Source organism: Nymphaea colorata, chromosome 1 (assembly GCF_008831285.2).
Source record: "Nymphaea colorata isolate Beijing-Zhang1983 chromosome 1, ASM883128v2, whole genome shotgun sequence".
Lineage (NCBI taxonomy): Eukaryota > Viridiplantae > Streptophyta > Magnoliopsida > Nymphaeales > Nymphaeaceae > Nymphaea > Nymphaea colorata.
Window position 1 is genome coordinate 34,363,478 of NC_045138.2, and position 22,965 is coordinate 34,386,442.

Consider the following 22,965-nt stretch of genomic DNA (forward strand, 5'->3'; position numbering starts at 1 on the left):
AGAGGATATTGTAAAAGATGTCGAGTTAAAAAAAAAAAACCCCGAGATCAAGTCTTAATGTCTGTCACTTGTAGTTTGATCCAGTGTCATTAACATAACTTTTTGTGAACCAAATCATCATTATGGGGTCATGCATATATGACATGAAAAGTTATCTGAGTTTTTGTTGTTAGCCCAAGAGCTGGCGCCGTAAAAGATCAGTTCAGCGCTGTACTGGTTGACATATATTTGACCCACATCACATCAAGTATCGACACAACCGAAAACGACGGGAGCAGAGGAGCTTTGGCTCTCATTTGGGCATTTTGCTCTCTCGTTCGTTCACGTATAATATGATTGATTGAGTAAGCTTTTCTATGGTCAAGCCCCACTCCCAAATACATGTATGTATGTATGTATTTCTAGAGATAAGATTTTGAGCAGGGATTCCATAGAGCAAACACCACGGACCCACCGATCCCAAGTTTCCCCGCCCTCAAGAAAACGTCAAGACAGCTGAGCCTATAAATTCTTTTGCCATTTTCTTTCTCAAGCCGATGCTTTCCTTCCTTCTCCCTCCGCTCATGTACACGCATTCTCATTACGGGGAAGCAACTGCTAAAAAGTACTGGTTTCCTTCTTGAGCTGCTTCATTCTCCTATCATCTTCGGCAATAAACTAAATAGCGATTCTCAAAAGCATGTGGACGCGATGGGTTAAATGATAAAGACATATGGTAGGAATTAAGATCGAGTTCCCTTTCCCGTTGTCTGGAAGAAACAGTAATTTGAGAAAGAGATATTCGCATGTACGTCAATGCAAGAAGAACTGATTGATCATGCTGTGAATTTTCAAGTTATGAAAGACGAGCCGCTTTTCACATTTACTGCTTTTCACCGGGGTACAGCTGGCCAAGGATGCAAGAATTTAAATTAACAGAAAGGAAATTGCGGTACAAAATTACAATTAAATTGTTTCTTAAAGTAAATATTCTTTTCTTAAAAGGCCCCATCTCCCATCGCCGTATAGAACCCAATATTCCACCACATCTTTGTGTGACCGCCAACTGTAGAATAAAACCCCATCCATAGGAGCTGAGCAGCATTGCCCAACAACCCATCTCCTTTTTCCTCAACCAACTAAGCCTGTCGAGCCCATGTCGAACCCAGCCGCCCAGCCCCCGCATTCGAACAGGCGGTACTACGCGAGCCGAGTGAAGGAGAGCCTGACGGGGCGAGCCACCAAGTGCATCTGCTCCTTCTTCCTCACCCTCCTCCTCATCGGCGCCGTCGTTGCTTTTGTTCTATGGCTCAGCCTGCGCCCGCACCGGCCGAGGTTTCACATAGAACAGTTCTCCATCCCGGGGATCAAGCAGGATGGAGGCTTCCAGAACACGGTTATCACGTTCAATTTGACGATCAGGAATCCTAATCAGAACATTGGCATCTTCTACGACCAGATGGAGGCGCAGGTGTACTATAGGGAGACACTCTTTGGGGTGACTGCCTTGGGACCCCCGTTCTACCAGGGCCCCAAGAACACCACGGTGGTGGCGAGCAGGATCAACGGCACGCCTTTGCCGGGGGACAATCCCGTTTGGCAGATGGTCCTCGCCGATCGATTTACCGGCACGGTGGTTTTCCGGCTCGATATCACGGCCGAGGTCCGGTCGAAGGTGGCGGCGATATACAACGGTCGGAGGGACCACACCATGCACGTCGACTGCCAAGTGGAGGTGGGTCCGGATGGGGTGATCCTGCCAAGGTCGGTGGATAGGAGGTGCCCGGTCTACTTTTACTAGGCTTTCAGCGTCGGGTCCGACGGCCGGAAAGCTTTAGCCTCATGTCCGATCACTTTCTCTTTTTTTAAATTTAGACATGTTTGAAGTGAATTTGTGCATGAAGACAAAAACTAAAGCCAAAGAGATTGTTAATAAATTTTCCTTTTACTTTGTATGACACGGAAGCATAAACTGTTTCTTACTATACACATATATAAAAAGCATAGCGAAGTGAACCCGTGTTCCTCAAGGTGAGATGGCTATTTAGACGATAAATCATAGCAATGAATATTCTTTCCTTCGACCACCGAAGCAGTGAATATGAATGCTCCTTAGTTGTGGATATGCAACCAAATCTTGACTCATTTGGCCCCAATCGTTGTGGTTTAGCTTCTTGTTTTTTTAATTTGTCCTGAGGGTGATTGGTTTGGCGCTTTGAACTCAAGCAAGAGCCTCAGACTGTTTTTACAATTGTAGTTAGTGTGATCTAAATCTAAATATGGATGCCGGAAGAAACCTTTAAACAAGTGGCACATCAAATTTGGTTCGATTCAACGAACAACAAACTTGGTTTAATTATGATTCTTTAAATTAATTGGGTTGTAAGGGAACACTCAGTTCTTAGAACAAATGTTAGTTAGTACAACACATGTTTTTTTGAATTGTTGTTTTATGCTTTGATATCAGCATTGCATAATTCATGTAATTTGTTTTAATTGGGTCTGGAAATAATATAAATCGTCATATCATAAATGCCGTTAAGAATTACAATTTTATTATTTTATTTTCTTTTCTATGCACTTTTTTTTTTATAGATTTTCCAACTTATTACAATTAATTGCTGCATTAAATTGTGAGTAAATTGAAATTTATATTTCAAAAAGATTCCCATAATTGGAGAGGGATGAATTCGCCGATTGAATTGAGCAAAAAATTGGAAAGAGGGTCTTTGCAAATTTCAGCTACAAGGACAAAATTATCAATTTCATATTTATAAATACGAGTGACTTAGATCTTTCCAGAAAAGAAAAGGCAGGACGCCACAAACAACACTTCACTTGACGCGGTCTTTCCCTCTCCCTCTCTTTTTTGAACTTTCCCCTCCTCGGTTTCTTCTTGGGATGTCTCTCTCTTGATTGGTCGATTATCTTATCTCCGGTCGATGCAATGGAGAGGATGAGGATGTCAGTCTGCACTGCAGTCGATGCTGTCAGATGAGATCTATTGGGTAGCTGCTCTTCTCTCTTACCCTCCCTCGATTCTTGCGTTCTTGGGCCATTGGTTGGCTTGGCGCGAGAGTCTTCTTCTTTCCAAGCCTATCGATTTGAAGAAGGTTTTAATGTTTCCAAGCCTTGTTTTGTTTGGCTAGTTGAGTTATATTGGCCTTGATGATAGTTTCAGTGCTTGGAGCCGATTGCTCGGTTAGGTGAGGAAACGTCTCTCATTTTTGTTCGAACCTGTCATTCACCGGCAAAACCCAACGACATTGCCTATGGCTGGGGTCTCTAGCAGGCAGCAGGCTCATAACTGGTGTAGAGCCCTGTGTTATTTTATAAAAGTTCTGCAATTACTTGCAAATTTCTTCCACAATTGTGCAATTCCATGTAAATACACCAAGAATTGATGGGAAGGAAATGAAAATAAAGAGAAGAAGGAAAGGTAAAGGGAAAAGAAGGAGAGAAAAGGAAAAAAAGGGAGTCTTTTTTTTTTTTTTTTTTCTTCTCTTCCTCCTTTCATTTTTTTCTACATCTAAACATGATTTTGCTTTCTTCTGTCCTTTTCCCTCTCCCTCCTTTCTTTTTCTCTACATCCAAACATGATTTTGCTTTCTTCTGTCCTTTTTCCTCTCCCTCCTTTCTTGTTCTCTACATCCAAACATGATTTTGCTTTCTTCTTTTCTTTTCTTTTCTTCTTCTTTAAGTGAATATCCAGGCACAAAAAAGTCCATTCCTTTTCCTCCCAAAACATTTTGAACAATTATAAAATATTTGGATGGTCGAATAATCACGAGTGCTACAACTAGTTTTTCCATGATATCAAACGAAAGCTACACCACAAGGACATAAGTGACATCTAAAACTAATACAAGTTTACAGGGAAACTATTCGCAGTTTAATTTCAAGGATTATGCTTGCAACGCAATTGCAACTATCCTTGCTATGTGGTGGTCAAATTATGAGTTTTTTAAAAGTTTTAGTGATGCCAAATGATTTTTCTAGCAATTTTTAAGGAGGGGCTGGGTGACAAACTATAAAAATTTAAAAGATTACAAACAAACCGTAGTTTTCTTTAAATTTAAAACCTCGGTGGCTTCTGCCAGCCCTATTTGGAAACACTTTTCTGAATTTTGCGCACAATGGTGACCCTTGTGAAGCATTTAAAACAATCATGTAGAAAATATTTGGATAAATAGGAATATTGGAGCTGACATCTAAACTCGAATCAAGCTTGAGCTTGGCTAGAAAGATTGTATAAGCAAATGGAATATGGAAAAAAGGTGGACATTATGCCAATAGGAACTAATTCTTGCCTTAAATTAAGTAGCTCATCTAAGAGCTGCAGGTTCAAGAAAGAAGCTAATTATGCTGGACCTGGTTAAGTTGGGTTTGGTAAATGTTTAGACTTGACTGGATTCTCATCCGTTTACATCCCTAAAGAGAACGTATGCCTGCAAACATCTTTCTTGATGTGTGTCCATAATTTTATCGGAACAGCCACTACTTTTGCTACGGTTTCACTTGGAATCTGTTGCACCATCTTTAAAACATTTTAAAGCTCTGGACTAGAGGCGTGTCCTATTTTCAGACCGTAGATGGACGACAGCTACATCATATGAGAGTTCCATTTGGTCATCTGTCTGTAACTGGCGCTTTCCTGGGACCCTTCCCAGTTCTTGCTTGTGTTCGTGTGGTAATTTCCCACGCTCTACTAGAGGGGTATTTTATTTTCCTAATGTTATGAAAACTTTTCATTTTTGTCTTTAATAGGAATAATAGGTGCATTTTGCTTATTTCTAGCCACATAAGGGCCATAACATATAACCAGCTTCTATCAAATTAACACGTTGCAGTTCTAAGTTTTCTTTCACATTTCGTGCTAATTTAGAGGTTTTTTCAAATCGCCATGATGGCTTTGTGAAATTTACGTAATGAGCAGAAACACAGATAAGTGGCTTAGTATGCTACATGTTTATGTGGCCGGGTTTAGAAAACTCGTTTTTTACGTGCTTTCACCTTTTACTTCAAAACATTATTCTATGTCATTATGAATTTCAAGCATTATGTTATATGAATTTCAAAAGCCCGGTGTAGCCTGCGGGCGTTAGAATAAACAACATCGTTCTCAACAATGGCAATAGTTAGGAAGGGACGCTGTTCCTTACAGCACTGTTGGGCGCAAATAGGCCATTTGAAATGAAGATGCGTGAAACTTGTTGGGACACCTACTTGTAGCATATATATTGCCAAGGTCTAGTAAGCTTGGATGGGTTCTTGAACTGGGTTTTATCTTGATTTCGCACCCAGCCAGCACCTATGCTTATATAATCAGCGTTTTCTGAGGGAACTAAGGGCCCACAGTCGCAGAGTTTCCAATTTAATTAAGGAAGGGACCTATCTAATTTTCCTGCAATTTTGACGGCAAGCTTGGGCGTTAGGCACGACGAGCGTTCTTCATTTAGGCTTTTTAAGAATGCTTGTCCTGCGCCTTGCGCATTACCGTCGGAACTAAAAGTATTGTGTTATGCTGCAAAACCATCAGAAGTGAGAGAGACATGTAAGTTGTAACCCGTCAAGTTCATAACAATTGAAAGCAACATCAATTTCATCAAAATAATCAGAGAACGTGGACCAACTTCTAATCAAAGTTAGATTCATAACGTGGAAGTCTAATTAAAGAACATAATTAAAATTCTAAAATATATATAATTAAATGTCTTCCCTCTAAGGGGCGTTTGGCATGCAATAGAAATACTGAGAAAATTTTCCTTGAATCTGCCTTAAAAAGAAGACTCTATCTCTGTTGTCAAATGCTGCTCTAAAGAAGCATATTGTTATTGATTCGATCGACATCATATTGCCAAATCACAACGGAATACTAATTAACTATGCCTTCTCCTACGTATAACCAAATAAGCGGATCATAGCTCAGCCAACTTAAAACCAGTCTGTTGTTACTACCTAGGGTGCACAAAGAAGATTGCAGTATTAACATCCAAATATGAACATCTTCTTCTCTCTCTCCCTCGCACACAAGCGCACACCCTTAATTTTGTTGGGTTTCATGTTTCAGAATACCATGAGTTGGGGGATTGAATCACGATCGACTTACTGAATATTCAAGTAGTCGAGTTTTGAATGAGTGAACATGGGAGTGCCCACGTTCATTCCTGCTGTCATTTAAACGATTCTTTTCTTGTGCCTATTGTCCACATCCCAGAATCGGTGGTTTGATTAATTAAGTGTTCCTGTTCGCAAGTGCATCCACTTGGAATCGTGTTCGGCCGAGTCGATTAATTAACTCGTTTCTCCACATCAAATTCGGAATGCCAGTGTTCTAACTTCTAGTGGTGGCCCAAGGAGAGATGCAGCATCGACTTGTTTTCAAGAACATCGTGGACGTAGGGGCTTGTATGTACTCCTGGGAGACAATATTAAGCGGGATTTTGTTTCTTATTGCCCGGATCTTAATCTAGATCGTTACATGATCAAGTTTTCACATACTTGCAAAAGCCAAAGCTAATGAGACAACTCTCATGACTTCAAACATATTACAAGCAGAAAGAAATCTATTTATTATGACAATTCAAACCCATTATGGCCGGTGCCGATCAGATGGCGGACTGGAGCACTATATATAGAGGCCTCTTGCTTTTTTAATTAGAGCTGTTCACCACGCCGCAGACCTTCCTGATCTCGCCCTCGGTTCCGGTCTTCACTTCGATCCGACCCATCTTCTCCATGGACAAACCAAACTCCTTGAAGAAGTCTATGGATCCATTGAGTATTCCATCTATGTAGGACCGGGCGGTGCTGTCGGTAAGCAGGGACCCGTCAGTGGTGAACAGTCCCCTTCTTTTCACCACATTAGTGTAGTAATGAGTGTCAAATGTGGTGAAGCTCCCAGGATCCATTTCCAGAATGGTCTTGTCTGCAGGAGTTTTGCACTTGTATTTCTTTAGGTTGGCGGCATAAAATTTGTCGAGAGATGGGTCTTGATCACCTTTTCCCGTGAAGTTGTAAAGCCTTTTCGTGACGAAGTCGCAGCTAGTAATGCCAATGGTATGTGCACCTGCAACAAAAGGAGGGACGTGTAAGAAAAATTTGTGTCATCTGGGGCTGCTGTCAACATGGTAACAAATGGGTTTGACAAAGAAAAGTAGAGGGTAGAACGAGGTCTCGCCTGAGAGGATGACTAGATCCTTCACACTAAGATTCTTCTTCACGAAACTGTCCTTGAGATCACTGAAACTGAGAGTTGGCGGAGGAATGTTGTTTAATGTCTCGGATGCCAAGGAAACTGTTCCGTCCCTGCGGCCCGTAGGAACATTCCAGTAGGGACCTCCCTGTAACATCGAGAGAGAGGTACGTCGCATTTTGATCATAGTGACAAGTGAAAATTTAAAACACAAAAGTTTGATTCCTGGACTTTCGTGTTAGATTAGGTGGCCTTACTATGACAACAACCGCATCTCTTGCTACCAGTGCAACAACATCTGCGCAGGAGACCACGCCTGGACACGCTTCTTCTAACTTGCTCTTCACTGCATCTATGAAATCAAAGCCTCGCATACCCATGTCTGCTTGAGAATCCTTCTCCGCTTGGTTGTCCTTGGTGGAGTTCAGCAACAATGATGCATCACAGCCCTGAGAAAAAACGTCGAGTCAGGGATCGGATAGCATAAGCAGGTCTATGTTAGAAACTTGCGCAAAGAATTCTCCCTTGATCTTCATGAAGTGGAAATCAACTCCTTAATCTTCGGCGGGAACCATTATGGCACTTTTCCTTTACAAGAAATACCAATGAATCAAATGTTGCCCACATCTCGAAACCAAAAAACGAAGCCCGAGAAATTAACCCATGGAACTTTTAAAGTTGTGGGGAAATGCTCCAGTTTAGCGGAACAAGTTGCTAAAATATGTTCACAAGCTGTGTCTTTTCTGAAACCTTAAAAACAAGCATTCGAGAACAAAACGTGGAGTATGACAAACCAAAAAAGAGAGAGCACAGGAACTAATACTGACCCTGACGAAACAATCATGGAAATGCAGTCTAAGCAACGCAGCAGCCAGAGGGGGTGCATTCGGGATATGCTCCTTCACGAACACTTGAACGATGCTCTCTGCCTGTGGGCAGGAGTGATCGTAGAAACCGAGTCTGAGTTGAGCTTGAGAGGAGCTCAGCAGGCCTAAGAGAACAAAGACAAGAAGAGGGATAGAGCTCATGTTTCTGATTTTCTCCTCTCTGGGTTTCCTGTAGAAGAACTGCAGTTCAAATAAATGGTCGTCTGCGAATTGACTAAAAGGAAACCTTATTTATAGGCTTCAATCATATCAAGCGCTGCGTCTTGATCTTTTCTTAGTCAAGCAAGATTACCATTTTATTTTGAATGGTAAATTTTCTTGTGGGTTTCCACTACACAATTTTGAACCAAGCGAAGCAAAGAACATGAGTTGTTCAGCTAGTGACAGCTGATGGCGTGCGTTTTTAAATACTTTATTACCTCATTGGCAGGTTGCAGAATCTCACATTATATTTCAATATATAATGTTTCTCCCTTTTTTTTTTTTTGTCAACTACAGATGAACTCCAATATTTTGGTAATATATCTGAAGCCAGCGTCATATGACAACGGTCACAAACTTTTAATATCATTTGGGGTTCACCAATCCCAAACATGTTGACCTTTATTACTGCACATATTGCTCACTACTTCTGCCATTTTATAGAATGGCTGAAAATTGCTGAGGACTAACACAAGCATATGGCAGTTTATGTGGGAGTTCAGCATCGTCTGCTTGATCATACGAAATGCTAAGTCCAATATATTGAAATTAACGATCTGAAGTCACAATGTATACAGCATGTGGTGATGAACGCTCATCACGATGCCCACCCACCATGGCAACACATCACCAACAATCGGGTCGTAAGCCTACGTAGAGACTGGTTAGACAAAAATTATTTTTAGGGGGATGTAATGACAATTTAAAAGAGTGTGACTTGTCCAGTGCAATGTCAAACTCCTGGTGCTGATTATTTGAGAAAATATGTCAATTTCCCAATGCATCTTTCACGAGAGTACGCCTTTTCTGTTTTTGCTTGATGCTTAGCAAGTAGATGCCACGTCAAAAACATAATTCTTATTTGGCTACCTAGACAGGAAAACTTAAGTTCGTTGATGTTGATTTTGAGATCGTTTGAATGTTTGGCAACCATGGTTCCTGGCCGTCTTCTAAACCAACAAATTCGGTTCATAGTTAAACGGATCAAGGATGTTAAAAGGCAAAGATTAAAGTAGTAAAGCTGGGAGTGGTTTCCTTGTGACTATATTATATAGTTAACAGTACACCTGTCAACAAGAGATTCCTTGACTGGTTAGGAGTTTTCAAATTAAAGGAACAACCCATTAATCAATGGGCAGGGAACAGAGGCCGCCTTCCACAAATAAATTTTTATGGGCAGTATTAATGGAGATGCGTCTACCTGCATTATATGCCTGGCTCCAGCTTTTCCCAAAAAAAAGAAAAAATTGTACTCCTGACTCCAACCCGTTTATAGTTTTACCAATGGACCTGGATTTGTTAGTCTCTCAAACCAAAACCACGAGTTCGGATTGTAACGCCCTGGGTTACGACTTACGAGCAAGATGTACGATTTTGTTTCTTTCCAATCAAATACTGTAGATAACGAATCTAGTAGTGGTATTTGATTGATTGTGCAGTTATTGTGGTGCACATGGCGCGTGTTTTCTTTTTTTTAGTAGGAAACAATTTGAAGCACTCGTATGCAGAAATGGAGGGAGGGTTAATTGACACCAATCTATCAAATGGTAGCGTTACTTTCAGGGGGTTGTAAATTTTTCATTCATGAGAAGTGAGTTTCAAAATTTTAATAGGAATCGAAATAATATTATTTAAAAGCTAACATATAAATTAAAAAAAAAAAAATTAACAGGGCCCCTACCGGGTCCGCAGGTTGTCAGTTCACCTTTTCCCTTTCGTAATCTGAAAGTAGAGAAGGAAGGTGCGGCCCACAAGAATGTGAATCCGATTAGTGCAAGCAGACAACTATCGTTTTTTTTACATTCAGAGCTACCACCACTCGGGAAAGGGAAAGAATATGAGCAGGAAAAGGTTTAATGCCACCCTTGCGTCACAACCAAGACAAGTCCGGAAAATGCGGCTCACTCAGTCGGGCTTTTCACCCCTACATTATTGACTTTTCATCCACACCAAATTCCATTTGAATAAAGATCGACTTTCGATACGTAGAAATTAACAATGAATTGTGAGCTGGATTTGGTTTATCATTACGTCAGGTCGAATTAAGTTTATCTTAGCAATGCTGAAGTCCAATACCTACTTACAAATGCTGTAGACACAAGGGATCAGATCGTCTGTGGGTTTTGCTTAGTGACGTGGTTCCGTCCAGTTGCGCTTTCTTCAAGGCTTTTACGACAGCTTCCATTGAATTGAACTCTCCTCTCCTTCATATATACTTCACACCATAAATACTCTACTCTCTCTTCTTCTATATATATATATACATATATATTGTACTGAGACGATGCTATGTGTTTGGCGCTGAACATATATATAAAACTACACGATCAACTTCTCTTTAAACTTAGCGCCACATCAACACAAGAAACTGTCCTTTTACTAGGGCTATTTATAGGGTTACTTGGCCTTTTTGAGAACCCAAACTCTCTTATTTTGTTTGAGATCCAAACACCAAGCATTATGTTTGAGTTGTGTGTGGGTCCAGGACTTGAATAAAACCCTATTAGATCCCCCAGTTAACAAAAGCCCGGATCCCCCCCTCTCTCCAATAGCGTCGACTGATCCTTGTATGGAACAGAAAGAGAGAAGTATCCCGAATCCCGATATCCAGATGGCCCTTAAAGAGGGCAGCCCCACTACATAACAAGCTTCTAGCGATCACAACAAAATTGGAAAAAAGATCCCTTCCCAAAACAAAACGGGACAAAAACAAGTTAGCCAAGAGCAATAAAATAATCTTCTACATCTCGTCCGTGCATGCAGACGCGCCGCGGTCTCCGGATTTTCTGAGCAGTTTCTTTCCAGTAAGTTGCCTCAACGGAGCCGTCCTTTTGTAGTTATCCAACCGTGCTGATCGATGCAGAGTTTCGTCAACATTTTACAACTCAGGGGAATATTTCTGTTAAAGTACCCAACCACGGTTGCGACACCATTACAAAATCTGGATCACCTCTCACATTACAGTGGAATCGTAAGTCGACATCCATCGTGTAATTCATAATTGTTGCGTCTACCAAGTTCTCGAGAGCGACAGTTTCCTCTTCTCTCAACAACTGAAACTGAAGTTTTAAATACGCAAGACAAGAATTTTGAACTGCAGCGCACGTAATGCCCCAATCAGGAAAAAGGTTAGTTATTCTGCGTCTCTGCCCCTCGCCCATGATAGCAACAAGGCCATGACAGTACAGGACACAGCCACTAACTGCTTAGTTCATGGTTTCCAAGCCCCAACGGTGTGATCTAAGTACCCACGTGCCCAGATGATAAACTTCTAGCGATTGTGAGATCCCATTGCATTTCCTTCCATTGTGATAAGTAGCATTTCTTGTTTTTAGCATTTTTTTATCAGCTAAAGTTTTATTTCGCTTTTTCTCCCATTAACTCAGGCCACCTCTGATACACTTACCAGCCAAGTTAATCTAAGTGCCCCACCACACCATAATTAATTTATAAACGACTCGTCGTTATAACAGGTGCACTTGCATGGTTCCCGACTCAAGAGATCATCTGACCAATTGTAAGGTTAGCGATTGGATATAGTTAAAGGCTGAGGGAAAAATAAAAGGCCTTAATGCTGTACTATGACAGCAAGTTGAACGTTTTGAGAAAGTATTTACTAAATGGAGAACATGGGGAGCTTGTTCAGTTTTAATAGCAATTTCTAAAAATATTTTCTCAAGTTTGAGAACACCAACATGCAGTATGTAGATTATATTGTGCACGCTTTGGAATGCAACAACATTCATCTTGCAAGTAATGGCGTGAAAATCAAACAAGCATGATCTTGTTCTTATAAATAGACCTTCACTTACAAGATCTTATTCTCGCACACAATAAAACGAACCCGAAGAAAATGAAGACGAATCAGATAGCCTAACATACTAGAAATTGAAACGAATAAAATAATTCAGATGGGCTTTTACACGATATGTAGAACTCCCTCGGCTTTTCAGCTATTCACCAGGCTGCAAACCTTCCTTACCTCACCTTCAGTTCCCGTCTTGACTTCGATCCGACCCATCTTCTCCATGGACAAACCAAACTCCTTTAGGAAATCTATGGAACCATCGAGCATCCCGTCAATGTAGGCCTTCGAAGTGCTGTCTGTGAGCAGGGACGAGTCACTTGTGAACAGACCCCTTCTCTTCACCACATTGGTGTAGTAATGAGTGTCAAAAGTTCGGAAGCTCCCGGGATCCATTTCCAGAATGGTGGAGTTATCTGCAGGAGTCTTGCATTTGTATTCCTTGAGGTTGGCGGCGTACAAGCTGTCGAGATCTGGGTCTTGGTCACCTTTCCCTGTGAAGTTGTAAAGCCTTTTGGACACGAAGCTGCAGTGAGTAATACCGATGGTATGTGCACCTGCAAGAAACAGGCACAAGAAGTAGTGTTGTATTAGTGTCAATATTGTCATGAACAGGATCCTGAAAGAAAACTAACTAAATGGCGGCCGTTGAAGGCTCACCAGAGAGCACAACTAGATCCTTCACATCCAGACTCTTGTTTGCAAACTTGGCCTTGAGGCTGGTGAAGTTGAGTGTCGGAGCAGGAACATTGGCTAATGCCGCAGAAGCTAATGAAACAGTTCCATCCCTGCGGCCAGTGGGAACTTTCCAGTATGGACCTCCCTGTGACGGCAATTACGAGATCAGTTAAACCACATATGTGTCGATTAGAAACGAAAATAGTGAATCTTGCAGATCGATTCGTATTCAGATGGGCCTTACTATGGCAACGATTGCATCTCTTGCCACCAATGCAATAATATCTGCACAGGACACCGCTCCAGGGCATGCCTCTTCTAGCTTGCTCTTCACTGCATCGATAAAACCGAAACCCCGCACGCTCATGTTTGGTGAAGAATCCTTTTCGGACGTGTTATTCTTTGTGGAATTCAGCAGCAGAGATGCGTCACATCCCTAAACACCAAAGCAATCGATCCCCATCAGAAACTCGAGCTATTGCATATTTTTGCAGAACAGTCTCGTCATCTATTAGAATTAATTTCTCCAATAAAATTGTGTTTATTATGGGAAAAATACTAAAGTGAATAAGGAAAAAAAATCGTAAAGCATACGACAGACTGCAGTTTAACTGAATAGGTTGTCCAGATCTTTCTAAAAAACTATGGCGTTGTGAAGTTCTAGCATGCATGAGCGCCGACAATAACAATCATAAGAACAAGAGAATTTGGAAAAGGAAGTATAGCAAAAGGAAGGATGGCCATGCAATGACTGACCATCACAAAACAATCATGGAACTGCATTCTAAGCAACGCTGCAGCCAAAGACGGTGCGTTCGGTATGTGTTCCTTCACGAACTCCTGAATGATGCTCTCTGCCTGTGGGCAGACATCGTCGTAGAACCGATCCTTAAGTTGAGCATGAGAAGCGCCAAGGAAGACTAAAAGAGCAAAGGCGGCAAGAGCAAGGGAACCCATATTTCTGGTTCTCTGCTCCTACAGAAATGCTCTTGTAATTCAAATGAGTTGTTATCTATGAATTCTTTCAGCTCAAGGAACCACCTATTTATACATGTTCCATCACATGAAGAAGTGCAATCCTGACGTATTTCTCTTCATGCAAAACAGCCATATTGTTCTAAAAATGTTGCGTACTTTTTCAATCACAGCTAATTAGAACAATAGGTAGTAGTTGTTCGGTTTTATTGGTGGCTGACTTCAATCGGTAGGTTGCAGAATCTCACATTACATTGCAATATAAAACGGTACTCAGAAACATACCTAACTTTCCAAGACACAGCTAAACATTTGATAATAATAAAAATGCACCTAACTTTGAAAGCACGCCTAAATTTTTCCATGGTCGAACGAAAAAATTCCCCTGAGATTTTTTCGGCAAAATTGAAATTGAATCAGTAAGAAAAAGAAAAAACATATTTTACCCACTAAAAATAGCATACAAGATATACCGAACTTTGTGAATAAAATTCACGTTTCTTTATATAACTTTATAGCATTAACGAGGGAAAAAAAAATATTTGCACAGTTATTTTAGATATTAATAAAAACTAACTTACTTGGACATAATTAGTTGCGTACTAATCTTATGCAAGACAGTAAAAGGATGTTATTACAATCTAATGACCAAAAAATTGTCTATAATAAGGGCATTTTAGTTGTTTATTGGGGAATAATGATTAACCTCCGGCCGAGTGCCGAGTGGCTGTTTTTTTTTTGTTAACGAATTAAGAAAGCCGAGGTGTGTTTTTTAAAAGTTAGCAGTGCTGTCTTTCGTTTTAACCTATTCTTGATTAGGTGCATTATTTTTTTTGAAAATTTTTCTAAAATCAATCGGTATGGGTAAGTAAAGTAAGATAAGGATATTATGCGAAAGTATGGCTAACTGCTTTGGGTTTTTAATGTATCACATCCGCAGTTCACCAACTCATTTTGCACGTATTCAACAACTTTGCTGCTTCGCTTTCCTGCAAACCTTCATAGCCTGTTTGGATGACTCCCAAATCATATCAATCCCATTGTTGTTGCAACTCATCGTCACGAGCATTATAAGCATGTCCGGAACACAGTTTTACGGTGGCACGCATCTTATGATCCTGGATGTCCAGAACTTGCCTGATCAAATTGGCAGATGCTAAAGAGTAAATTAAGACAAGAAGGTATCTTGAAGGGGGTAAAAAAAATCGTGCGTTTCACGCATTGCATTTGTTGATGGATAAATTTGGAAAATGGAATAGCAAATCAGAATATTAAATTTATGCGCATTAGATTTAAGATGATATTACTGGCTGAAGTATAAAATGACCTAAGATGAGGCTAGATATACTTCTTTGGCGCAGTTACTTGTCATGTTTTAAAGGATCCCTTTACAGAGCAATTCCCTTGAATTAACAAAGATGTATACATGGTTAAGAGTAAAATATTATTTTATAATATTATTCTATTGCTCAGAAATTGTTAACCAATAAGTTTTAGTGGCACGACAAAGAAGCTTTTCATGTTTTAGCTTTTCCGTTGCAGGGTAGCTGGGTTCCCATCCCATTTTGTTGAGAAAAAAAATAAAGAATTAACAGTCAGATTTCTTGTTATACCTTTTGAGATTATATTGTGCAATTCTACTGTTCGATCATGTTATTGAATATTTCCAATTAATCACGAAGTTCATTAGGGGCTGTCCATTGTACATTGGTGGATCTGCTTTTCTCGCTCAATCTTGTCTTGCAGATGCATTGGGCGTTGGTTGTCATTGCTGATACCAAATACTTTGTAATTTGCAATCTTTCAAAAATTAACCATGATTATTTTAGATCGCGAAGCTCCCATGTATTAAGAGCTTTCATGTTTGAAGCCTACATACAATAATATCTTTTAGGACAACCACATCAACTATAGCGTTTTCTTGACAAGTAAAGGACGTATTGTATATATATATATATATATATACATTAGGGGTCAACATGTAGGGATGTTGAACGGCGTAGGTCAAATAGCGACATGGATCCCCTTACTTGTAACCTAAATCATGCATGTACGTAACTTTTTATTTGCGCGCACATATGGAAAATCCATGCCTATATATATATACACACACACACACTTTGCTTGGAAAGAATGGGAAATAAGAAGCAGCTTTCTTTAAAATTAAACAGATTCAGAAAATATGACAATTTATTATTTCAAGAAGTTGCAAATCTGGACAGTCCATTTACTTTTAAGTTAATAACAAAAGACAATAGTTTCATAGGCCATGCTTGATTCACATGAATGTACTTTCACTCCAAAGTCACATAAGAAAAGTCAGAGCTCTTTCCCTCCTATATTACTCCGAACTTACACCCGATTTCACCGCTCCATCCTTGTATGGTGGTGAAAGAACTTACTGCGTGTCTATTAATAATGATTGTCTAATGTATGGTAAGAATAACTTTTGCATAGAGCAATTGTTCAGAGAAACAGATATACATTTTTTTTTTTAAGCAGGATTTTTCATCTTTCTCAAAAAAAAAAAAAAAAAAAAATCTCTCTTTTTCGCAATTTTCCATTAATTCTATGGACTCTCCTTTTTTGTTTTCCTTGTCACGTCGATCGATCAGTTCCGAGGCATTCTTGTTGTGGCACCGGGACTGAGCCATCGTGGTACCAAACGCGCGGGATCGTAAGTCCCCGACTCAACCTCAAGTTAACTGGTCGGTGATTCCTGGATTTCGACTCAAAATTCCCGAATGACTCATTAATGAGGGGTGGATAAGTTGACTCTTATTAGATTAAATTAGAAAATTAATTGCAATTAGAGAAAATCATTGCAGAAGCCATTTCCCTCCCCTGTATTCGAACGAAGGTTTTTTCATTCTCTTATTTATTTTTATTATTTATTTGTTGGTAGGGGCCCTTGACTATTTTTGGTCGTCATACATGTCGGAAACCAACCATATAATCTGCTTTGGTCTCTTGTTTCTTAAAGCCTCTCAACACCAATAAAATGTGATTCTCATGGTGCGTGCACACAAATTGACGGTTTCTTGGTGTTGCACATTGTCAAGGCAGGGTGGTCGATAAATCACCCACACCAGATCAAGGAGAGATCGGCCTTAAGTTGTTAAACCAGTGGTGGTATTTTACAGGCGTGCTATAAAACATATGTATAACATCGCTTCACAACCGGCCCACTTGCAATTTATTCATTGGCTTAGCGATTCACGGTCCGTCTTAGCTTCAAAGGCATAATCATTTCATGATATTGTATGACAAGAAGTTGCAAGAGATTCTGAAAATCATATGAAGTTGATCCATATGTGGATGTTGATTGAGGATTCCTTGAAGCTTGGTGGGGGGATGACCCCCTCATAGCCAGAGAAATTACTAGGCAAGGTTAACGAACGAAAATGACTACTATGTCGCGTAATTTGGTTCACGCCAGATTTAGATTTAAAATCCAACCTTCTCCTACTCGCATGTTATGGTAACTAATATATACAGTAACGTCTTTTATGTATATCCTCTACACGTTCGTATTCAACATGTTAGTAATAGGATCATGCAACCTACGGGAATAAATTAATAGAGGCCTGTAGTGTACAAGTTACTGTTTACACAGACCTGCACAGGCATATTACTAAATGCATCCAAATGCACATAGAAAGGTCGTTGTCCCTAGGTTAAATTCACCATATTCATTATTCCAACACCCGATAATGCTAAATATGTTAGATTGAGTTCTCCAATTATGTTTTTATATATACTATACTGAATCTAGCTTCTTTCTAAGCGATTCAATATGCCAGCAGTAAATTTAAGTCCAAGTAACGCAGTTGTTGATGGATAAATTTCGAAAATAGAATAACGAATTCTAATCAGAATATTAAATTTATGCGCCTTAGATTTAAGATGAAATTACTGGCCGAAGTATAAAATGACCTAAGATGACGCGAGATATATTTCTTTGGCGCAGTTATTTGTCATGTATTATAGGATCCCTTTAGAGTGCAATTCCTTTAAATTAATAAAGATGTATACATGGTTAAAAGGTATCTCACGCATTATAGCAGAAATTACTCGCATTCAATTAGAATATGAAAGTAAATTTCTTTACTTGGGAGTCACCAAGAGTCAAAACATGTCTTGTAGAATTGACTCGATTCTTCAAAGATACCATTTTTAGCCTCTAAAATAATTTAAACTCAAGGATCTTACTTCCATGTCCTCATGGTTTTGGGTGACCATGTCAGTCCTGTAAAATTTTCTCCATAATAGGACCTCATCTTCTTCTCATCAAGGCAATGCTTCAAATCACATATATAACGTGTCACTAACAAAGTTCCTACCAACATCTGAATCTGCATGCTTTGGACTTGTTCATTTCATCTCTACCTGATATCAAGCAACACGTAAGGCGGTCAGAAAAATCTTGGCTTGGTTGTATTCGATGCTTAAAATTAAGAATTATAATAAAATTGAACAAAGCGGAACACTTAACATTACATTTTATTAAGTCCCATAAACTTGTTGAGCACATCCGTGGCTGCTAGCCTAGTCACAATATCAACCAACGGATATTCTTGTAATGGTGGGACCTTAATTTCACAGGCAGGATCTTATTTTCATAGGTCGAAATAAAACGAAAGAAAGCGAAATCATTCAGAAGACATCACAAGGTAGGACGTTCGGTGAAACTTGAAACAAAATATCATAATGACTTCACGCCGAGCTATAGGGCATGTGGTCAGCTTCTTAGTTGTTGACGACGCTGCAGACCTTCCTTATTTCACCTTCATTTCCGGTCTTGACGTCGACCAGAGACAACTTCACTGCGGACAAAGCAAACTCCTTCAAGAAATCTATCGAACCACTAACTATTCCATGAACATACGACTTTGAGAAGCTATCCGTAATCAGGGAGGCATCGGACGAGAATAGACCCCTTCTCTTCGCCACATTTACGTAGTAATGATTGTCAAAGGTTCGGTAGCTCCCGGGATCCATTTCCAGAACGGTGGTCTTATCTGCAGGAGTCTTGCACTTGTACTTCTTCAGGTTGGCGGCATAGAACTTGTCGAGAGATGGGTCTTGATCACCTTTTCCAGTGAAGTTGTACAGCCTGTTTGAGACGACGCTGCAGTGGCTATGGCCGATGGTATGTGCACCTGGTAAAAGCAGAGAAATTAATATAATTTAGTTACATTACTGTCGACATTGTTGTGTTTTTGCAAGCGGGATTTAGAACGAAAATTAAATGGTAGATCGGACACCCACCTACGAGCACAGTTAGGTCCTTCGCACTAAGACCCTTCTTTGCAAATCTGTCCTTGAGAGTACTGAAATTGAAAGTTGGAGCAGGAAGGTTGGTAAATACTTCAGAACCTATTGAAACGGTTCCATCTCTGCGGCCTGTGGAAACTTCCCAGTATGGCCCTCCCTGTGACAGCAAATGTTAGACCACATTTTTCTCAAAATAATTATAATCAAAACATAATTCTCGGTTTTAATTCTGATTGTGCTCTGGTCTTACTATGGCGGCGATTGCGTCTCTTGCCGCCAAGGTAAGGATATCTGCGCATGAGACCACTTCTGGACATTCTTCTTCTAACTTGCTCTTCACGACATCAATGAAGCTAAATCCACGCAGAGACGAGCTTGGTGCCACATCCTTCTCGGCTATGTTGTTCTTGGTGGAGTTGAGCAACAGAGATGCATCACAACCCTAAAGAACATGGACATCGAAAATATTAAGAACTTGGACAGTGTTCTATCTCCATGTTCCTTCTAGCTGACAGAAACATTTTCTCATATAATTTTCTTTAATGAAATCATATCCTGAAATATCTTCTCCAAAGACGTTAGAGTAAAAAAGAGAAACTAAAACTGTTCGATAGATCATTATATAATGGAGTACCGCTATTTGAGAGAAATTCAAAAATGGAAATGAAGGAGAAGGATGCAGGTGTTAGCTTAGCTAATACTGACCCTTACAAAACAATCATGGAAATGCAGTCTAATTAGTGCAGGTGCCAGAGAAGGCACATGCTTTACGTATTCCTCCACAATCCCCTTAACGATGCGCTCGGCTTGTGGGCAGACATGATCGTAGAACCCAAGTTTAAGCTGAGCATGGGAAGCACCAAGAAGGCCTAAAAGAGCAAAGGCAACAAAGGCAAGGGAACCCATTTTATCACTCTCTGCCTCCTACAAAAAGGCTCTTACAATTCAAACGAGCTGTTCTGTGTGAATTGGCTTCGGCCTATAGAGCCACCTATTTATAGATCTTCAATCATGTGAAGAGGTGCCATTTCGAGGAATTGCACTTCATCCAAAGCTACCATGTGCTTCCAAATCACTAAAATATGCATTTAAGTTAGTTGACTCTTGATCTAACTTATGGCGTGTAAAATAGACCAAAAAAGAGGAGTTGTTGGGTCTAGAGATCATATCAGAAGTAAAGTAGGATCCAATACCTCGGCCTGTTCGTCGGCAGGTTGCAGAATCTCGCAACCTGGCATTTTTTCTATTGTTTATACCTCACCAAATCCATAATATTGCAATTTGCTGTATGTTCCACCACAGTGCAAGCTTTGCTTCGTTAACTTTAAACCGTTCAACGGTTTGGAACTTTGGAGATTAATTTTTTCGCTTTTGTTTAAAGTTGGTGTGGACACCGCTGTTTATGAACTCTTGCCTTATTCGACGCATTTGTTTGAGAACTTGACTGGAACCCTGCACATAGTCAAAATACAATGTGTACATAGACGGGTGTAGCATGCCATATACATGTATTTATTGATGCTAATTAATGGTGTTGCGCAAGAGGAGGTAAATTTATAGCGCAACAAAAAAACATAGGTCCTAATCTACCTTTAGGAACCCATTTTGATTAATGTGACCCAAGGACACGCCGTTTTTGCTTTGTACATGCCTGTGAGTACATGAAGTAGACTGTCACCAGCTGTGTTGTTCTCATAGTAACGGAGATCAATCATCTGTAGTTTCGATGGTTAACCTCTCTTACATATATATATATATATATATATATATATATATATATATATATATATATATATATATATATATATATATATATATATATATATATATATATATATATATATATATATATATATAGCAGCGGAGATCAATCGTTATGTAATTTCAACTGTTAACAGCTAAAACCCAAGAAATCCAAGCTTCGTGCGAAACTTCCCCGCAACTTTTTGAGACGATGAAGATGAGTCGATGTTTCATTTTTGGTGGAGTTGAGGGAGGAAGATGTTGGCGAGAGTAGTAGCGGGGAAGACGTAGGTCTGCCTCTGGTGGCGCCAAGTGCTATCTTCTGGCGTCTAAATTAAGGACCAAAATCCGCAAATAAAGGGCTGGGAGAGAGCTCCAGCTTTTCAACTCGACCTGGCTTTATTATTTTGGAGGTTTAAGATGCATTCAACCAGATTCATGAGTGACAGTGACGGAAGGTTGGAGTTACTTAAGTACTTGAAGGAACTGGACTTGAGAGTTGGCTGAGAGTCCAACCCTTTCACGTCCCAAGGCAGTGAAGATCGCAGGACAAAGTGGAAGTGGCGGTGGGAAAAATTGTGCAGCGTCAGATTTGGGGACTGGGCTCCACTTTGCTTGTTCGATAACAATAGCTAGCTGGAAAGGAAAGTATTCAAATCCAAGAGTACAGAGAGTGATGAGGATGGTAATGGAGATCGTTAATGGCAATTGGTTAATTGGAATTAGAAAATTGTAGGAGGCAGCGACAGCGTGCCCGGTGGAGGATTCCCGACGTGGAAGGGAGGTGAGCAGACGCAGTTTGTGCTTAGTTTCGATCATCTCCACTCGTTATTATAGCAACTCTGTAGCCTTGATTTTTAGTAACGTGATCGGATGAGATATTAATTAGAAATCGCTTAATCTGCAGGTGATTTTGGATGAGAAAACCAAAGATGATGGATCGTCCATCTTAATACAACACACCCCAACGTACTTTATTAGCTACTTGGTGACGATCAAATGTAGGGAAAGGCAAGCACTGCCAGCTTCACAATCCAACCTGTCCGATATTTGTCTAAAGTTTTGGTGACTATATAATAATCGCATAGTTTTGGATGTATGATGTGTTTCGGAACGCGTGGCTTTGCCATGTCCATTTGTATTGTAATTGTATCAAAGGGGGAGAGGGAGAGAGAGATATCTGTTCAATTCCGGCAAAATATAGTGTATACATACAATAAAGATTGTTGACGAAATCTTAATCAATTGGAAAATATTCTAAGTTTGCTTAAATTTATAAAATGAAAAATGTAAATATACATGGGCCGATTCATGATATGTATGAGCGAGCTGGTATGTAATGACCGATACACGGGTAAGCGGACGGATACTACTTTTGAACAACATTGGTTCACATTACTGGAAATGTTGATCATGTTATATTCTGATGCTAATGCTGGACTAGAAGGATATTCCTTCCAAGTTAGAGATAGATAAATTAAGCATCATGTCACCAGATCTGGCGTTTGGAATCCTCGGACGCACGTGAAGCCCACCTCTTTTTTTTTTATTATTATCCATCATGTCACCATTATATATATATATATCAACGACCCATTTTCTGATCATGATTGGCTACTTGTTTAATTAACAAGTGCAAATGAATTGCTATAAGCTGCAAGTTTGCATTGGAGATCGCTGTAAGCATGCTGGAAGAAAGTACAGCCATCCTTTCAAGTTTAGATTGAAAAGATTTTGTAGAAGCAATGCGGTCTGCTTGCATCGCTGTTTAATTAAGTCCAGCAAGTACGACCCATATTTAATTTTCGATATTTTAATGAACTCTGGCTGGTCTTATTTTCACCGAGCACATGGTTGCCGTCTTGTAAGCAGCCAACTCCAGAAAACAAGGTTGCCCAAAGAAAATTTAAAAAAAAAAAAAAAGCCTTTTCGTAAAAGGGAAAAATTATATGCGTCAGAATTTTTATTAATTTAAATGTTTAATAAGATAGAGACTTGATTTCTATATCTACGACTTGGATGCCGATCCCCTTTCGGTGCATCATATTGGGGTAAAATAGAATTTCAGTGGAAGGACCTATCGTCATTCAGAGAAAGGCTTTTGTTGTCTTTGAATTAGAAGGGCTCGGGTCGGGTTAACTGCTTATACAACAACAAACAAGTTGATGACATGAGGCGGGCGGCGAAGTTTAGTTAAGTGGACTCAGAGTAAGGGGCAGGGGGCC

At 39.9% G+C, this 22,965-nt stretch overlaps 4 protein-coding genes across 4 annotated transcripts; 1 reads left to right on the forward strand and 3 right to left on the reverse strand.

Annotated features, from left to right (window-relative positions):
• The first annotated feature begins 1,060 nt into the window (after window positions 1–1,060).
• On the forward strand, window positions 1,061–1,934 carry LOC116268407 (NDR1/HIN1-like protein 10). The gene has a single exon (XM_031650065.2). It carries the CDS (start codon window positions 1,136–1,138, stop codon window positions 1,778–1,780), a length of 645 nt encoding a protein of 214 aa, XP_031505925.1. The 5' UTR covers window positions 1,061–1,135; the 3' UTR covers window positions 1,781–1,934.
• Window positions 1,935–6,481: 4,547 nt separating this feature from the next.
• Window positions 6,482–8,211, reverse strand: LOC116268237 (peroxidase 3-like). Its single transcript, XM_031649972.1, has 4 exons — window positions 8,002–8,211; window positions 7,432–7,623; window positions 7,160–7,322; window positions 6,482–7,048 (listed from the first exon to the last, which is right to left on the reverse strand). The coding sequence occupies exons 1-4, from the start codon at window positions 8,200–8,202 to the stop codon at window positions 6,633–6,635; spliced, it is 972 nt and encodes a 323-aa protein (XP_031505832.1). The 5' UTR covers window positions 8,203–8,211; the 3' UTR covers window positions 6,482–6,632.
• Window positions 8,212–12,064: 3,853 nt separating this feature from the next.
• Window positions 12,065–13,744, reverse strand: LOC116265373 (peroxidase 3-like). Its single transcript, XM_031645947.2, has 4 exons — window positions 13,502–13,744; window positions 12,990–13,181; window positions 12,728–12,890; window positions 12,065–12,624 (listed from the first exon to the last, which is right to left on the reverse strand). Exons 1-4 carry the CDS (start codon window positions 13,700–13,702, stop codon window positions 12,212–12,214), a joined length of 969 nt encoding a protein of 322 aa, XP_031501807.1. The 5' UTR covers window positions 13,703–13,744; the 3' UTR covers window positions 12,065–12,211.
• A 4,496-nt stretch (window positions 13,745–18,240) lies between these two features.
• Window positions 18,241–19,946, reverse strand: LOC116267173 (peroxidase 3-like). Its single transcript, XM_031648777.1, has 4 exons — window positions 19,703–19,946; window positions 19,248–19,439; window positions 18,992–19,154; window positions 18,241–18,882 (listed from the first exon to the last, which is right to left on the reverse strand). Exons 1-4 carry the CDS (start codon window positions 19,901–19,903, stop codon window positions 18,470–18,472), a joined length of 969 nt encoding a protein of 322 aa, XP_031504637.1. The 5' UTR covers window positions 19,904–19,946; the 3' UTR covers window positions 18,241–18,469.
• Window positions 19,947–22,965: the final 3,019 nt, after the last annotated feature.

What these genes read in the sequence shown, in the direction of transcription:
- LOC116267173 (XM_031648777.1), bottom strand. Translation starts at nt 19,903, where the DNA reads ATGGGTTCCCTTGCCTTTGTTGCCTTTGCTCTTTTAGGCCTTCTTGGT. An exon ending in TCCATGATTGTTTTGTAAGG is followed by an intron (nt 19,440 to 19,702) that starts GTCAGTATTAGC and finishes CATGTTCTTTAG; the next exon opens with GGTTGTGATGCATCTCTGTT. An exon ending in GGACCTAACTGTGCTCGTAG is followed by an intron (nt 18,883 to 18,991) that starts GTGGGTGTCCGA and finishes TGCTTTTACCAG; the next exon opens with GTGCACATACCATCGGCCAT.
- LOC116268237 (XM_031649972.1), bottom strand. Translation starts at nt 8,202, where the DNA reads ATGAGCTCTATCCCTCTTCTTGTCTTTGTTCTCTTAGGCCTGCTGAGC. An exon ending in GAGATGCGGTTGTTGTCATA is followed by an intron (nt 7,323 to 7,431) that starts GTAAGGCCACCT and finishes TCGATGTTACAG; the next exon opens with GGAGGTCCCTACTGGAATGT. An exon ending in GGATCTAGTCATCCTCTCAG is followed by an intron (nt 7,049 to 7,159) that starts GCGAGACCTCGT and finishes CTTTTGTTGCAG; the next exon opens with GTGCACATACCATTGGCATT.
- LOC116268407 (XM_031650065.2), top strand. Translation starts at nt 1,136, where the DNA reads ATGTCGAACCCAGCCGCCCAGCCCCCGCATTCGAACAGGCGGTACTAC.
- LOC116265373 (XM_031645947.2), bottom strand. Translation starts at nt 13,702, where the DNA reads ATGGGTTCCCTTGCTCTTGCCGCCTTTGCTCTTTTAGTCTTCCTTGGC. An exon ending in TCCATGATTGTTTTGTGATG is followed by an intron (nt 13,182 to 13,501) that starts GTCAGTCATTGC and finishes TTTGGTGTTTAG; the next exon opens with GGATGTGACGCATCTCTGCT. An exon ending in GAGATGCAATCGTTGCCATA is followed by an intron (nt 12,891 to 12,989) that starts GTAAGGCCCATC and finishes TTGCCGTCACAG; the next exon opens with GGAGGTCCATACTGGAAAGT.